This window comes from Amblyomma maculatum, chromosome 3 (genome assembly GCF_055883805.1).
Source record: "Amblyomma maculatum isolate TAMU_Amacu chromosome 3, ASM5588380v1, whole genome shotgun sequence".
NCBI classification, from domain to species: domain Eukaryota; kingdom Metazoa; phylum Arthropoda; class Arachnida; order Ixodida; family Ixodidae; genus Amblyomma; species Amblyomma maculatum.
The window spans coordinates 186189099-186206183 of NC_139346.1; the positions used below are offsets into that span (position 1 = coordinate 186189099).

The 17085-nt window shown below is 43.2% G+C and overlaps 1 protein-coding gene across 2 annotated transcripts in view; it reads right to left on the reverse strand.

Moving 5' to 3' along the window:
• Window positions 1-2060: 2060 nt before the first annotated feature.
• Vps13D (vacuolar protein sorting 13D) overlaps window positions 2061-17085 on the reverse strand; it is a 120659-nt gene continuing 105634 nt past the window's right edge. For both annotated transcript variants that reach the window (XM_084598941.1, XM_084598940.1), the window contains exons 71-79: window positions 16628-16924; window positions 12940-13070; window positions 12381-12559; window positions 9688-9761; window positions 9393-9560; window positions 4913-5116; window positions 4425-4675; window positions 3946-4243; window positions 2061-2649 (exon numbers count right to left, since the gene is read on the reverse strand). In XM_084598941.1, the coding sequence (XP_084455067.1) occupies window positions 2560-2649; window positions 3946-4243; window positions 4425-4675; window positions 4913-5116; window positions 9393-9560; window positions 9688-9761; window positions 12381-12559; window positions 12940-13070; window positions 16628-16924 (1692 nt within the window). In that variant the 3' untranslated portion in view covers window positions 2061-2559. The remainder of the gene's footprint in view (window positions 2650-3945; window positions 4244-4424; window positions 4676-4912; window positions 5117-9392; window positions 9561-9687; window positions 9762-12380; window positions 12560-12939; window positions 13071-16627; window positions 16925-17085) is intronic.

The window sequence follows — 17085 nt, forward strand, 5'->3', positions numbered from 1 at the left end:
TTGCTGTAGTATGGGAAACATTACGCTACAGCTGTGATGTAAGAGGTGAAATAAAGCACTGCATACTGGCATGGCAAAAGGCCAGATGACTTTGTGTCAGATCGTCTTGTTTGAACAAGCCGATGATGTGCCAACTGCTAATGTCTTGATGTGTCGAGTAAACTGCCCCAAGAGGAAGTTTGTTCCAGTTGCAAGCAGTGTGGCAGAGGCAGTGGCATTACAACACATTACAGCATAATACTTCACAAAACATTTTGCCATCACCTTTGTAAGTTCATCAGAGTTTCTTGTTAAAATAGTTTCCATACAATTCAAGTCTGCTGTAACTTGGTCTACCTTATAAAACGTGATGAATTTACCTTACTGAGCTTAAGCATGGTTGTGAATGAAACAGTGCCTTTTTCCGAACAATTCCCATGGTGTGTGTTTTATTGCAACAAGAGATCACACTACGTCAGTGTACTCAAGCATGGATTGATTGTAAGCTGGCAAAATGCATGCATGCAATGGAGAATCTGCTCTTGGTAACTTGGTCTACCTTAAACGTGATGAATTTACCTTACTGAGCTTAAGCGTGGTTGTGAATGAAACAGTGCCTTTTTCCGAACAATTCCCTGGGTGCGTGTTTTATTGCAACAAGAGATCCCACACTACGTCAATGTACTCAAGCATGATTTGATTGTATGCTGGCTGGACATCGATGTCAGCTGAACAATAAGCCGATGGCTTAGTGTCCAGCACATGGTGAGGCAACTTTCTGTTGAACACCTTTTCCTAAGCTTCACATTCATGCTTTTAATTCAGAGTAATGAAGTGTGATTTGGGCAATATTGCATGATCCAGTGCTCGCATTCTAGAGCTTGGAATATCCTCTTTCCCAGAACATAATTTTCTTACGTTGCCGGTTACATTAAAGACAATTATGTTCCAACATCCAATTTATTGTACATGGCACAATCGCTATTCAGTGTTGAACATCTGCAGAATGCACTGAAAACAGCAAGCTGAGCAGAAGGGCAAAACAATATAGTACATACCTTTGAAGTTCGTGACCTAGTACTAACACTAGCCATACCAGTGGCAAATTAATTGAAATAAAATAAAGATGGTGATCAATAAAGGAACACTGGCACTACTATTTTTGCACAGTCTGCAATTTGTTACAGTATCCAGTGCAGGCAGTACAAAACATAGAAAAAGCGTGCTACCTCGTATATGAATTTATTCATTACTGCAATGAGTATTAAGGGAGTGCCTTCAGATGGCGCAACTAATGTAGACAATGTAAAAAACAATTACTCGAACCAAGTTTAATGAACAAAATGTACACGTGTAGTGAAAAAGTTCACAACGGCACGCTCGGTGACATCAGTTAATCCCTATACCATTTATCTACACTTAGCATTATTTTTTTTGGCATTCTCCGCATGGCACCACGGCCATGCATACGCAGCAGGGAGTTATTGCGGCAGACCTACAATATCTTGTATGCTACTATTATGCACAGCACTGTCACTGGTGCCTGCAGAAGATTATACAAATAAAATCGTGCACAAATGACGGTGAAATCGCAGTACATAACATGAAGCCTGCAGATATGGATGTGGCAGTAGCTGTCATAAATGAGCAGTCATCACAGCCATAAGATGGCGACATAACGAGCTCCACAAGCAACAACCGAAGAGACCAAGAAAGTAACTGTTCAAGATGAGGTAAAACGAGAACAAAAAAAGCTTCAATTCTGAAGCTATGCTATCTGATGGTGACGATGATGGTTACGCTGTTGACAAAGGAGGATTTAGACATAGAAGACAATACTGGTGGATGAAGACATCAATGAGGGAACCGAAGAGCGAATGTTTCAAGCCCACTGACATCCCATGATACTGGACACTGTTGAAGAGGTCTGGTGGCAATAAGGTAGATGAGCATCATAGACTCGGGCCGACTTGGATTTCATTGAATGGAATGAGCCTTGCAAGTGCTCAGACTCTGATGCAAATGGTCTGATGTATGTCTGTACAACAAAACCAGGCAGTTTAAATATCGAGGCACACAGCTACAAATGAACCATTTATTTACAGTCATTGCATAATAACCACAACAATGGCAGCATCAAAAGCTAAAATTTCCAACACTGAAGCAGCACTGTGTTCCCAAAGCACTTCTGGGCATAAAATATATTAAAAATTCTGGTGCATCAAGCTCTAAATGAACGCTTCTCGGTTTATTTCCATTACCTTCGCAGAAGGAGGGAGCGCATCTTTGATCAATAGCTATGCACAGCATTTATATTTTTCTATAGAAATCATTATCTACTATATTTGTCACTATCATACAGGAAGCACCACTAAATGTTTACCAGCTGTGTCCCTACTACATGCCTCGGCATAAAGTCAATTACGTGCAAGCTTTTATTACACGTGTGCACGAATGGGAAGGTAAGTTGGTTGTGCCCGCACAAAAATATTCTCTCACTTAAATACACTAAATCACAGCTAGCAGCACTTGGCAAAGGAATATAACAGCTTTTTTTTTTTTTTTTTTCATTTAGGCACCTCAGTCTTTGTCTTCTTCACTGTCACTGAAGTGAGCAGTGTACTTTCTCTCCTCGTAGGTGTCTCTTGCATAATTGATTTGTTGCACAACCTGCAGGAACAGAAGAACGGAACAAAACTAAATTTCAACAGGATATTGCATCGAATTAAAACTATTGCACATTTGCCTCAAACTACTTCAACTAATTTACACTTTTCCTTGGGTGTTACTGCCTCTCAGAGCCTTTTTGCCAATCTGCATTGACCAACATCATATCGTGATTGTATTGCTTTCTAGTGTATTGCATTACATTATGTTTCGTTGTATTAATGCTGTATTCTTCCCATTTCCATCGTATCTACTTTGTCCCTCCCCTTATGTAATGCCTGAATAGAGGCAAAAAGACGATAACAATGAAGGTAAGCTTTCCAAGGAACTTTCTTTGACTACAGTTCAGCCTTGGAAGGCAGTTATTTTACTAACTTTGTATATTTGTTGCAACTTCCAAGCCTGCCTCTCCAAAGCTGCCAAAAAAGTGCAAGCAGATGTGGTTGGCATGACCATTTAAAGATGACTGGAGACATGAGCGAAACACCCTGTGCCTGAGAAGCTTTTTTATATCTGCCAAGCCTCCACTGAAGTGCTCTGTCTTGCTGACCTCTTTACTTCTTTCTTATAAAAATTTCATTTTGTTAAAGAAAAAGAAATGTGTGCAGAGAAGCCACAACTTCTGATGTACTAAACGGAAAGGACAAATCAATTTCTGCAGTTCACAGGCGAATATCTTGCGCAGGAAATGGCACCACGGAGCCAGTAGAAACGCATGTTCTGATCTGAAAGAAACTGTGCTGAGCGAAACAAAGGTATTCTTTGTTACTAGGAAGCGAAGAAGTTTTTTGCTTGGGAAAAAGTTCCAGCATCTCCCACAGTTGCCCCAGTAGAAAGAGGAATGCAATGACACTCCAATCTTTCAAATTTCACTGCTACATAGCAGCAATTTAGAAGAAAAAAGCCAGATGTCAAGTTTAAAGCGTCGGATTTCCTAGGGTTGCAGGGCTTAAGAAAATGAGTTTTTCTTTGTTTCACAAACTGTGATAAATAAAAAGTTAATCAGCGAGTTTTTAGGTTATTAGCTATATAATTAGAACAGTTTTGCAACAAATTCTGTCTGCCGCAGATGCCAGTTTGTTCCTGAAAATATCTTTTTTTTTAACTAACTATTCTCAGGAATTTTTTTAAGTGTTCACTGAAACGCCCGGTGTATATATTTACATATTGTAGGCTTTGCACATGCAAGGATGGCAATGTTAATTCCTTCGCTAATACTGCATTCTAGTATAAACTCATTCCAAGAACTTTTGGTGATGAGTGTAATCTTCCACTGTACGTGTGGTGGCACTGACCCACCTTTCTCGCAGTGGCTTCATTTTCACAGCCAATGCGTAGAGATCCGTGACGCAGGTCGCAACTGCTTGGGAGCCGCTGATTCTCAGGTCGCAGCAGGAACTCCACGTAGAAGGGCGGCTGTGGCTGCAACCCCAGGTTTGAAGGGAACCAGCGGCAGTAGCTCAGAGTACTATAGGGCACCACATGCAGGATGGTCTCGGTGTGCGCGGCCTCACGCTTGATGATGAAAGCGCGTTCGGTTGAGATGAGCACCCGTGGTCCGTCGGGCCGACTCTCCAGCTGCTCCATGGCTACAAATCTGCACAGAGGCACAACAGCATCGTGATGCAAAGACAACTAGTTAAGCACCACTGTCATCGAGCTTGATGGACGAATTCGTTAAAAACCAAAAGCGTGCTCAGTAAAACTGTCGTATTACATTCAAACCTTGATCTACAGCCGTGCTGCCAACTTGCGAACAGTGAAGTGGTACCACTCACAGGTCACTGCTGGCATCGGCCAGGTTGCAGAGGAACTGCTGCCCCAAGGCTTGGGTAGTTGAGTAGCAGGGCAACAGACCACCGGGGCCCGAGCAGAGGCGAGGTGCCCGAAAACGCCGTGGGTGCATGTGTGAGGGGGGCTTGCTGGTGTCACGAACATAGCTGGCCGCTTCTGTCACCAGGTCCAGGATACCCGCAGCTGGCATGGCCACAGTCCCGATCAGGCCCTTCCCCAGACCCGTCAGGAGACCCTGTTCCAAACGGGACAGCATCTTGAGTTCTAATGCAGACATGTACTCTGGAGCCTAAACACCATATGTCTGTATTGCAGAGCTCAGCTGGGAAAAGTCCAAGCCTTGTGGACAACATTAAAAAACACCTATACATCATTTAAAGCTTACCTTGCATGTGGAGCATACACTACTGCATAGGGAGGAGGGTAGCTTATCCATGCTATACAGGTGAGCTTGAAGCAGACAGTGACTGACCTGAACACCTTCGTTGACGGCGCCGTGATAGGAGTGTCTTGCGATGCTGGTGAAGCCACCAACCACCCCACTTCCTAGGCGCCGCAGTCCTGTCATTAGGTGCCTTTCAGAGCTGTCGGGGGCAGCTGCGCTGCGGCTACGTTGCTCCAGCTGTCGGCCAGGGTCGGCCACTGTTGTTAGGCTCTCAGACAGAGACCCGGCCATCTGCAAGTTTGCAGCAAATCCTGTCACCAGGAGCAACAAAATACAGCAGGGAAAAATCCCTATCCACGCGCATTAATAAAAGAGATCAGTGCTCAGACCGTTGCTCTTTCTAATTTACATTAACAACCTGTCTAGTAACATATCTTCTAACATTCGCTTATCAGATGACTGCGTAATTTATCGTCCCATTCATAACAGTATTGACTTTAGCATTTTACAAGACGATATTAAACAAATTGAAATTTGGTGCGAAAAATGGTTAATGTACCTAAACACTAACAAGACGTCATTGCTCTCCTTTCAGGACGGAAAAAACTATCAGACATCTACTTACTACGTTTGTGGCTCGCCAATATTGCGCATTCAGTTTTACAAGTACCTTGATGTCATCCTTTTTGACACTAACTTGGTCTGAACACATTATGAACATTACTAATGAAGTCAATCACACTCTTGGTTGCCTCCGTCGAAACCTACGCCTAGCTTCTGCATCAGTGAAAACATTAAATTATCTCACATTCGGCTGACCTAAAATAGAATATGCATGCTCAGTTTGGGACCCCCGTCAATCTAATCTTGCTAACACCCTTGATTCTGTTCAGAACCGTGCTGCCAGGTTAATTTTTTTGGACTAACACCAGTGTCGCTGCACATGCGCAAACCTCACTAATCTTGAAAAGAGACGTTGCATGTTCAGACTGTCTTTTTCACAAATTCTATCACACACTAAAAGAGAGGATGAACAGAATAGAAAGGCAGGGAGGTTAACTAGCCGATACCTGGTAGGCTACCCTACATCACACACTGAATGTTTCAGCAATCTTACCAGCTCATGGACAGTCAAGCCGCACCAGCCACCCAAAAGCCATCTATCCACCCTCAGCACAGACTATTGCCTATCTTCGTTCTTTCTTTGTACAGACCACCCAGGACTGGAATAATCTGCCTGCCAATGCTGTACACCACTCCGACCCACATCTCTTCATGACTGCCATTGAACCACTCTTCACTTGAGCATTTATGAACATTATGTGTCTATCCCTCATGTAATACCCCTCACCAGGGACATTTGAGTTTTAATAATAATAATAATAATAATAATAATAATAATAATAATAATAATAATAATAATAATAATAATAATAATAATAAATCAGAAAAAGAAGAGACGTTAGTACCTGGTAGTAGTAAGCATCAGCTTCTAGTGAAATGTACTTCTAGTAGCAACACAGACTAATCGGCACATTCTACAAGAGCATGAAAATGTTGCTTTCCGCCTTAAGGTAAGAGCCAAAGAAGAAAAAAAAAAAAAAGCAACAGCAAAGACAGAGAGAGTGGTGTCCTTGGTCTCCAAAACCAGACTGCCATGAAAATGGCTCCAAGGTGCTGCTCACTGAGAAATTATCAAAATTTAATTTCAGCTGAATTACTGCGCTCTGCTGAATAAAGGAACCAATTTCTTCAAAAAGTCACTGCTACACAATTTCAACACCAATGCTTTTCTTGATCAGACATGCATTCCGTGTACCATGACACCAAAACCGCCTCCTAAGGAGGTATCCACTTTACAATTCTTCACAAAAGTATTGGGTAAACTTCGTATTCCATGTGAGCCATAAGTCAAGCTGTAAGATTAGACTTTCATTCACTGACAGCCATCATTATAAACAAGGTATTATTGTAAAGGTATCCACAGGACTCTTTTCTTGGGGGGAGGGCAAGGGTAACCAACTATCAAAAATGCACTGCCTGCAGTCTAAACTATACAGATCAAACAAAAGTTTGTTTCCTTTACCTGGGACAGAAATAACTATGGAGTGCTATTTTAGTGCCACGAAATGGCTCGCATATTAAGTATACTATTAGCCTATTTTTGGGGGCTTGCAAAGAGATATGCAATGGGAGCGTGTCACACCATTACTGTAGAGGTAAAGATTTTCTGCTAAATGTAGCTGGAAATAATATAAATATTCATTTCTTAGCATCAAGAAAGCACAAATCTATTTGAATTCAGAAAAATAAAACAAAACTTTTCTCAGATTTGTTTCCTAATATCTCCAGCACAGTCTGTCTTTTTATAACCATTGTGGCATCACCAGCAAGTTTAGTCATAGTGAGTAAATGTAAAATTGCCTAGAAATCCTAAAGGGCATTTAGTCCAGATATGCAAGATCTGAGCGTGTTGGCCAAGCTCGGTGGTTTTTCTAGGGTACAAAAAAAAAACAAAAACAAAAAACAAAAATTATATTGTCCGAAATTTTAGCAGGGAACAAGTACAACAAATTAAGCTAATGACAGGTGAAAACAAAAACTCTTCGGCAATACCTCTGCTCTGTTTCTTTTAATAGCTATATTTGTTTTGTGGAATAACATTTCTTTATTTTAATCATTTGTAATAACTTGTGGGGATACACACGAATCCCCTGCCCCATTACAATGGCTGCACGTAATTATTACGCGAAGACCGCGAGGAGAGGGCACACTGGCCACCCCTGACTGCTTCCCACAGCGCCGCCACCACGGAGCCGCGGGTTTCCCTCTCTCCTCCTGGTCTACCTGGAACACTTCCTTTCCCTTGTCCCGAGACGAAAAGCGATGTCTTGCGACTCTCTCGGGGTCTTTTGGTGGTAGGTCATGCATGCGCACGCTTCTGTTTTTCGCACGCACTTACCGCTGCGGGCCCTAAGCACGAAGTCACGCCAGGTGAGCAGAACACTCCTCTCACCTCCTTGCATGTACTTCCCCTTTAAGTGAGCTTTTACTTTCACCCCCGTAAGCGAGCAGGACGTTCGCTCACTACAGTGCTTGCATTTGAGTGCTGTTGATATGGCTTGTGCTCGGGCATAATAAAGCCTGTTCGAGTGCGCAACTCGTGTTTGTGCCCTCTGGCCCGAACCCGCCGCAGTGGTGACTTCTTGCACCGCGGGTTGGGGATGACAACTCTGTCTGTTAGGGTAGGCATGCCGGGGCTAGAAGGCGACTGTAGCATCTAGCCCTCTTTGGGGCATTTTCCAACAGTTCCAACAATTTTCTAATATTTATTCAAAAACATACTACTTTAACCAATTTTCATTATTCACATTCACTTTGCACCTCAAAATTTTTTATTGGCACATCTCTAATAAATTAGTTTTTTCCGGCCAGTGTTCACAGATTTTACCTGTAGTTTAGCTTGGCAGCATTACAAAATTTTTTAGTTCAATTCACATTCAGTTTTTAATATTTGTATTTGCTGTGCACTCCAATTTTTGCTATTTGCCCAGCTTTAGTTTTCTCCCTTCAAGCAAATGTATCTTAATTGAAAATAAAGCACCTCTGCTCAAGACAATATCGTTGGTCGGTCTGCCCAGCAAACGCACTGTGAAGAAGCAAGCCTAAATACCATCGTGGCTTACTACATCGCCGCTGAAAGCTCTAGTACAAAAACGCTTTGCACACTTTACCGGCAAGTTTCTTGCCAAATCCTAAAACCTCTTAAGCACTTTAATGATCTTTAACATGTAATATCTTTCGCACATGGATACAACACTTCCCCATTTATGCACTATAAGCTCCATCACCTCTGATACTCTTTCTAATCGGTCGCGAGTGGTCACCAGGAGCACTTCTTAAACATTATTTGTATATTATATGCTTCAAATAAAGCTTTCAAATCTGACTCAAATACTACTCATTAAGACCACCTCTATAGATTTCTCGCATTAGAATATTCCTGCAAGTATAGCATTTCAGGGGCCCTTTAAAAATATCATTGCTATATCCAGTAATTGTTATAACTGGGCTAAGCCAAAACAACAATAAAAACATCACAAACTTTATAAATTTTAAGAGGAAAAACAGCTTTAACTTTTCACTTATATTTGCAGGCAGAAACCATTAATCGATACGCTTTGACTGCTTCACAATAATTTTATTCACATCCCTGTGCAGGGCATCCAACTGCTGCATGTAGGCAATTCGAAGATTTTTTTTAGGCCAAATGAAGTTTCACAGGCACTTGATCATTCTTGGGACTTTGTGATGTGATTTGGCTGGCACGATCACTGTTTTTGCGAGTTTTTTCCTATTAGAGTTGGTGCTAAGTGGCTAAATTTAACTGTTATAACTGATAATCTACCATTACAGTATTGTTATATACGGTTTGTTTAACCATAGAGCCCATACTAAAGCTGACGGTGCAGCAGCTGTCCATTGTTATATCCGATATATTGTTCAAAGAGATATTGTTATAAGTGGGTTTGACTGTACCTCTCTGCGTTTCGCGCATGAAACATACCTTGGCGGTGGAGTTTGACAGGCCGTGGGTGACCCCTTTAACAAGGCTAGTGGCATTGCCGTCCTTAATGAACTCAGACCAGCCCGTGCAGACATCGTTGAAGAGTCCCACAGGGTCCCCCAAGAAATCAACAGCACCCAGAATTTTTGCTGCATGGCTTTGGAACTCCTGACAGGGCAGAGAGAGAGAGAGAGAGGCGTCATCATTCAATCAAGTATCTCGGACAAAATGGCTTCCACCATGCAATCATTCATGGAAGTTCAGAAATTAAAGCAAGCAAAAAATAAACACGTACCCCTTTGTAATGTTCAACCACGTTGTTGACTAGGAATTCAAGCGACTCAAATGGATGGGATTTCACGAAGGAATCTGCAATAACGAAGAATCATGAAAACTGTTAAGTGCCTCGCTTTCATAACATTTGAGAAATTTCAGCGAGGCATTTGTGTTAATATATGAGCAGTGAAAATACATGTAAGGCTTCTTTTCTCTCAAGCTAGATTAAGGATACATATTCTTGGCATTGTTGTACAATAAAAGCACAAAATATAAATGCCAAATTTGCATGATCATAATGCAGCCCAGTAAGATCTTGTCCATCTTTCACCTGTTCAAAATAAGAAATAAAGTCGTTACTTCAGGTACGTGCTTTCTTTCTTAAGTATTCAGAGCTCTCTTGCAGCTTGTAATAAAAATATGGTTACTTTAAAGCAGTGCAGTTACTTTACTGCTAGCAACAACACTAATTTACGACTAAGGCATGGCACCCGATACCAAAGCGCATTGCATAATACAGTCGAACCCGGTTATATCGAACCCGGATATATTGAACTCATGGAATATCCCCTTGAAAATCCCATGTAATAGTATAGGAAAGCCACGTCATATATCGAACTCAATTTCATCGGTCGTTCGATATATCGAACTCCGCACCACGCACTGGAAAATGTGCCTTCCCCAAAGACGATCGCATCACCCTTGGCCGTTTGCCGCGTGACGTTTTCTAACCACGCGTGGAAGGAATGAGAGGGGACAGTTCGGCTTTCGGCTGGTCTGGGCAGCGCCGCTGCCCATTCCCCAAAGGGGCTCGCATCTGCAGTTATCGTTTCCCGCGTGCCAACACATGACGTTTGCAAGCCATGTGCGTGGGTGTGCACATTCTTTTGCCGAGCTATCTCTCTCCTTCAGCACGCGCTACACATGCGCCAAGCCAGCTCAGCCCGTTTTCAGACAGACGTCGGACGCTTTCTCCAGCGTGTGTTGCGAACTCTCTGCGCGCGGCGGCTGACGTGGCTATGGCGCCTGCGGACGTTAAGAAGCGGCAGCTCTCTCTTTGATTTTTTTCTTTTTTTTTGCGAAAGTCTTCTTTTATTATCGCTGTGCTGTACATGCGGCGTAGCGTAAGATATGACGGCTGCGGACGTTAAGAAGCGGCAGAATTTTTTTTTCTTTTTTGGCGGGAGTCGTTTTTCCTTGCATGCATGAATCAACGAAAGTGCGCAGTCAGCTGCTGAGATCATGACGCCCGCCCCAAGCGCGGCGTGATAAATCGAACCAGGCTTGTGCAATCAAGCCATCACGGGTACTCTGCCAAGTTCGCTCCTCGCCACAGCAGGAGCGATCAAAAGATAAACGCGCCCTGACGTTATCGCTGCGCAGCATCTTGGCACGCTGCCAAGAAATGAGCTGTGGATGAGACGACTGAAACGGAGTGACGCGCGCCGTCGACATGCAAGCGAAAACCGCGATTTCTGCCGCCGCGACACAGAAACCTTGTTTTGAGCAGCCACGGTGACTCGAGCGACGAGAGGGACGCAGTCCCATCAAGTTTGAAATTTTTTGCTTTGTCGCTGCCGCTCGTCTCTGAGATCGCTCAATCGCTTGCATGTGAGTGAACTGGCCTTAACGTTTTTTTTTTTTTCCAAATTCTTGGGTGCAAACGTGGAGGGTGGGTTCATTATGCGAGTGGGTTGATTACGCGACAAATATGGTATCGTTTTTTCGCATCCTAAGTGCCGTCACCAGCCGATTTCTGTATATCGAATTATCGATATATCGAACTATTTCGCGATCCCCTTTGAGTTCGATATATCCGGATTCGACTGTATACGAGTTACTTCACTAGCCATCTTAGCACTAGAACAAATATTTTACGTGTGTAAATGCTTCAAATGCTAGCAAAAAAGCACTATGCAAGGATTAAAGATAACCAGTAATATATGCACACTTTCAATATTGCACTTGTGTTGCATTCACCATCGCCAAATGATCATAGCTTAAAAAATTGCAAGCTCATTAGCAAGCAAATAAAATTACATCACGGACTATCAGCAAAGAGCATACTTTGTCAATGCGCTGCTTTTTCACCACATCCTGAAACTTGCCCCCGCTTGTGAATCCCAGCTATAAGCACTAAGTCATTAAGTATAAGCACTAAGTCATTAAGTATAGTATGTTCTATACATATAGTTGGACTTGTCAGAATTAAGCTTGTCTGAGGATAACCGACATGTACAGCTGTGGTAAAACTTGTGCACAGCACAAAGATCATGTAGTATCTCCTTGAAAATAAATTGGCATCCTGCCACAGATGTTTGACTTTGGGGAAAGTACAGCTAGACCCAACAAGAAAGGTAGGCATGGGAACATTGCCTTAAAAGAACTGGACCCTTAAACAATTTTGTTGGATCTCATAAGTTTTTTATACTGGTTTGTAGACTGTTCTTTGAAAAAAATACATCCTCAAGACCTTCGAACTAGGATAGGGTTTAGCCATTAGTACTACTAACTTCAAAAGGGCATCAACACAAGTAGGTTCATGTGTGGGTGCACTCATGTGTGAGAAAGAAATTTTTACTGCAAAAATAAAAAAACATTACATGAGAAATGAGGACAATAAACTGGCCAAGGTGACTAGGTAGACGTTTCAAAACTAAGTCTGTTCCAGTTAATTTGATACAGTACATCAGCAGCCTAATGCGAACTTGCCAAGTTCAACGACGACGTCCTCGAAACGCATGAGGCTCCAGCCGACCTTCTTCTTGATGGTGTCCAGCTCTGGAGGACGGTGACTCATGGTCAGCACGCTGAGCTTCACCTGGTCCAGCCTCAGCTTCAGGGTGTTGAAGTAGAAACGCCTGGCATTGGCTGACGCAGCTGCATTTGCCCTAGTTTGGAGAAGAATACAAGAAGAAGTCAGCCGCTGTGAGAGCACATCACAATTTGCGCTACAATGTGCTCCGCTTTACAATGCAGCAAAACATTATCTACACCTTTTCTGGTGCTAAAAGGAATGCTGAATGCTAGCAAAATAGACCCGAGTGAAAATCTAAGCATCTTTGCATTTAAATGCGCTTTCGGACATATCTTAATCCCTTGCTCACGAATAATCACTTAATTAAATGCATCTGACTCACCCTGGCATAATATTCATGCACTTGTCTCAGCGCTCCCCTTTTTCTATGTCACCAAAACTCTAGTCTGTCATGTAACAAGCATGTGGTAGACAGTAGTATTTCAAAAGCGGGACATAGCCGGGACAGACTACCTTTGCAGTTGGTTGTCCATGATAATTTCATCACTTAAATCATCGACTTGGTGATGCAGGAACTGGACAATCTTCAGCATAAGCAACTCCTCCAAAGCCACAGTAACGTTCTTCACGTGCATGATGAAATGCTGCAAAGAGACAAAACATTCGCCATTTACTAGCCTTGTAGCAATAGCCCGACTTTTGAATCTCTAACACAGCATGTGTTCAGTTCAGTTCAGTTCAGTCGTTTAGTGTGTCCGACTCTTCGTGACCCTATGTACCATATCACGCCATGCTTTCCGGTCTCTCACTATCTTCCTAACATCACATAACTTCATCTGCAGCACCTCGAGGATGCCATCTAACCATCGCGTTAGCTGCCTACCCCTTCTCCGGTGACCCTCAACCTTTCCCAACATCAAATCTTTCTCCGCGACTCCTCTCTTCTCATCAGATGACCAAAGTAGCTGAGCTTTAACTTTAGAATTTGACCCTCCAATGAGCAGTCGGGGTTTATGGTCGACAATATCGACTGATTTGATCTTCTGGCAGTCCAAGGAACTCTCAAGAGTCTCCGCCAGCACCACAATTCAAACGCGTCAATTCTTCGGTGCTCAGCCTTATTCCACAATCCAACTCTCGCATCCATACATCACAACTGGAAAGGCCATAGCAAGAGTTATACGGATCTTGATTGGCAGTCTAATGTCTCTGCTCTTTACTAGGCGGTCAAGGCTAGCCATGGCTCTCTTTCCCAGAAGCAGGCGTCTCCTAATTTCATGGCTGCAGTCTCCTTCCGGGGTAATCTTGGAGCCCAAGAAGAGAAAATCTGTCACAGCTTCCACTTCTTGTCCCTTGATGCTCCAGGATGTGTTAGTACACTGAAAACAACTTTTTAATTTCTTTTTAAAGTACACTGAAGGGAACTAGGAAACTAGAAGAAGATACACAGTATTGCTCAAAAGTATTATTATCATTTTCTATAAACAGAAAGATGACCATGTTCTTGAGCAAACAGCAAATGAAATGTCCAAAATTCCGTCGCATTCGAACTGCTGCGAAATATAAAGCCATTTTTATAACTTCATTGTACTTTGGCTTTCCGGTCAATGACAGCGAAACCAAACTTGCGTGATACGACAAGATGTCTGGTAATTTCCAGTTATATCTGTCCAGACCATGTTTCTTTGCATGCGTCAATGCTCTCATGGTCAAAGTTTTGACACGTTCGAGCATAACCCACTGACAATGTTTGTTTTGCCATTGATGCACATGCAGGCATCAACAGGTTGTGTTTTTGACAACAAAAACCACACGGTGAGTGGAGTAGTTCAGTGTAGGCCTATTTCTGCATCAAAGGAGCGAACATACAGACTTTTCTGCAGTGTTATCTTTGTTGTCAAGGGTGGCTCACTGACAGTGTAGCCTTAACAATTACCAAATTAGTGTACCATGCATTTTCAGATGCACTCTTGTTGCTGTTTTCAGCACAACACATTGCACTAATTTTAGCACTGCACAGAGAACGAGTAAAGTTTAGTGTTGGATTTGTTTTTGTAGTGAGCCCAGGGAGTGAAAAATGTGCCTAGGTGCAGACCCTGCATCTCTAGTGTGGATACAAGAACTTCCAGAGCCAGGCAAGAATAGAATCGATAAATCAAAGAAGGAGTCGGGAAATAAAACTACAGCTTGTCGGCATCTGTTCATCTGTATCAGTCCACGTCTCACCACTCTTCTTGAGTAATGTACTAGAGCAAGTTTGGCAAATTCAAAAGGTTGAATGCTGTTATGCATATTATACTCCATCCGAATGCATTTTGTGGTGTGCTTGTAGTATCGAAAACAATGTGAAGGTTACTTGTGATCATTTCTTGCAGCAATGGGTCATGATGCTAGCTTATCAACATAGAGTGACTGAGTATTCCCCTTCAGTGCCCTTTTAAACATTCCATACAGAAATAGTGCTTGAGACAGACTCAACATTCAGAGTGTTTTGCACAAAAAATTCACAGTACAGCTTGATAGATGGCATAACATTGATGCAATGATGAGCAAAAACAAAATCCGGAAATTTTCCACTGTGCTCAGAGTGTGCTAGGTGAAGACCAAGAATATATTTCTGCCTTAGAAATGTGTTCAATATACAGTCAAACCTACTTATAACAATATTGAAGCGCCATGGAAATGTCATTGTTATAACCAGGTTAGGCTGAAAAAACAACAATGAAAACATTATCAACTACACATTTAACAAGGACGAGGTAGCTTATATTTTATATCGTAGCGGGAAGAAACCCGTAATTCGTAAGCGTTGTCTGTTTCACGGCAATCTGGCCGACATCTTTCTGCTGGGCATCCAACTGCTGAACACAGTGCAGTGGAAGATTCTTAGCAAAAACAAAGTCCCAGAGGGAGTCAATCATTCTCAAAGCCTTCTGGTGACACGCAACCTGCACAGGTTCCGGTTAATCGTCGTCGTCGCTACTGTCACCATCCTCCACACCAGTGACTGCTGCGACGATAGCCTCATCTGTCAGTGCTTCATCTGTCACGACTATATCGTCGGTATGTAGAAATTCTTCAACTCCAGACGCGTCACCGTCACTACTGCTCACTTTGAACCAAAGTTCAATCATCGCTGTGTCAGCAGGAGGCATGCAAAGTGCTTTGCCTTCTCGTCTAAAATCGAGCCGCCAATCGGCAGGTTCGTTGCACGAGCATTCAAGAACCACTGGTAGAGTGCCTGCTCTATGTCTTTGTAGGCCCTGTGTCGAACCCTTTTGCCGCCGTTGTCCATTGCATGGGCAGCAATGACGTCACTTTTGTTCTCAATCTTGAGTGTGTTGTGGATGATTGTCGATACTGTCGGTTGCATCAGGCCGTACTTGTGCACCAAGTGGCACACTTTTACACCATCCTTGTGCTCACGTACAATGTTCCACTTAACTTCTAGCTATATTGCTGTTCGCTTCCTCTTCTGCGCCGGTTGTGTTGCGCTTCCTGAAGAAGGATCCTCCATTGCTGTTCACAGAAAATCCAGGTCCAGCAAGAACGTGGCAATGACGATGGCACACTAGGAGAACGACGTTAGAAAGACACGTGCATGAATGCTGCCGCACGTCTGCCACAAAACATGTGCAACCGCGAAGCAGGGTCCTGGACAAAGGAAATAGGGGAGGATAGTGCAGCGCACTCTCAGAAAGGGCTGTTCTAGTGTGCAGAGGCAGAGAGGACGTAAGCGTTTAAAGCTCTCCCTCAGAATGGCCGTGCCTAGCAGCACCTTATGCCTTCCCTCCTCTTTCATGTGAGGAAGCGCTCCGTCTTTTCCCACGTCTCTACGGCATGCAAGCTTCCCCAGCGCACCCGACCAACGCAGTGGCTCGATGCGCTCTGTCCCGATTTCTTTCTTTTTTTATTGTCGCTGCATCGGCGTTGTTGGAGTCTCCGCGTACACGCGTGCTTTTGAAGTCGTCGCGTTTCCACGTTTTTGTTGACTTTCAGTGACCATAATTGATTGTTATAACTGATAATATAATATGACACCACTGTAATAAGTGGTTTATTTTACGATAAAACACAAGGCAAACCTGATGGATGGTGTAGCGGCTGCCCGTTGTTATATCTGATATATTGTTAAAAGCGGTATTGTAATAACTGGGTTTGACTGTAACACATAATACGCTGCAATAGAAGTGCCTCCTACCTGAAAGATGACCACGTCTGTATCTTTCTGAGGCAGGCGCTCTGCGGTGATGACTATGGCTGGAAGATGGCGTTGGCGGTCACGCTCATGCAAAGGTGTCACATACAGCGCCACTGGGCGCTCTGCCCCGTGCAGCTGATTGTCAACCTGCATGTTCTCAACGCTGGCATCCAAAATCTGTGAAGATGGGCTCTGAATGAAGTTGACACGGATATTTTGCAGCACTGCGTAGAGGAGTTCCTCGCTCAAGTGGTTGATGACTGACACGCCCACACCTCCCATCAGATGCAGGTTGAGCTAAATGATTTGTGAGGCAAGAGAGGGAAAAAAGAACGCAACAATAGATAAGGATGAGGATGGTCATGAAATTACAGGCTTGAAATGCCAACACAGAATGTACAACAGCTTGACGCAGCTGTAAAGGACAAGAAGACAGGTCAGATGACCAAAACACAGTT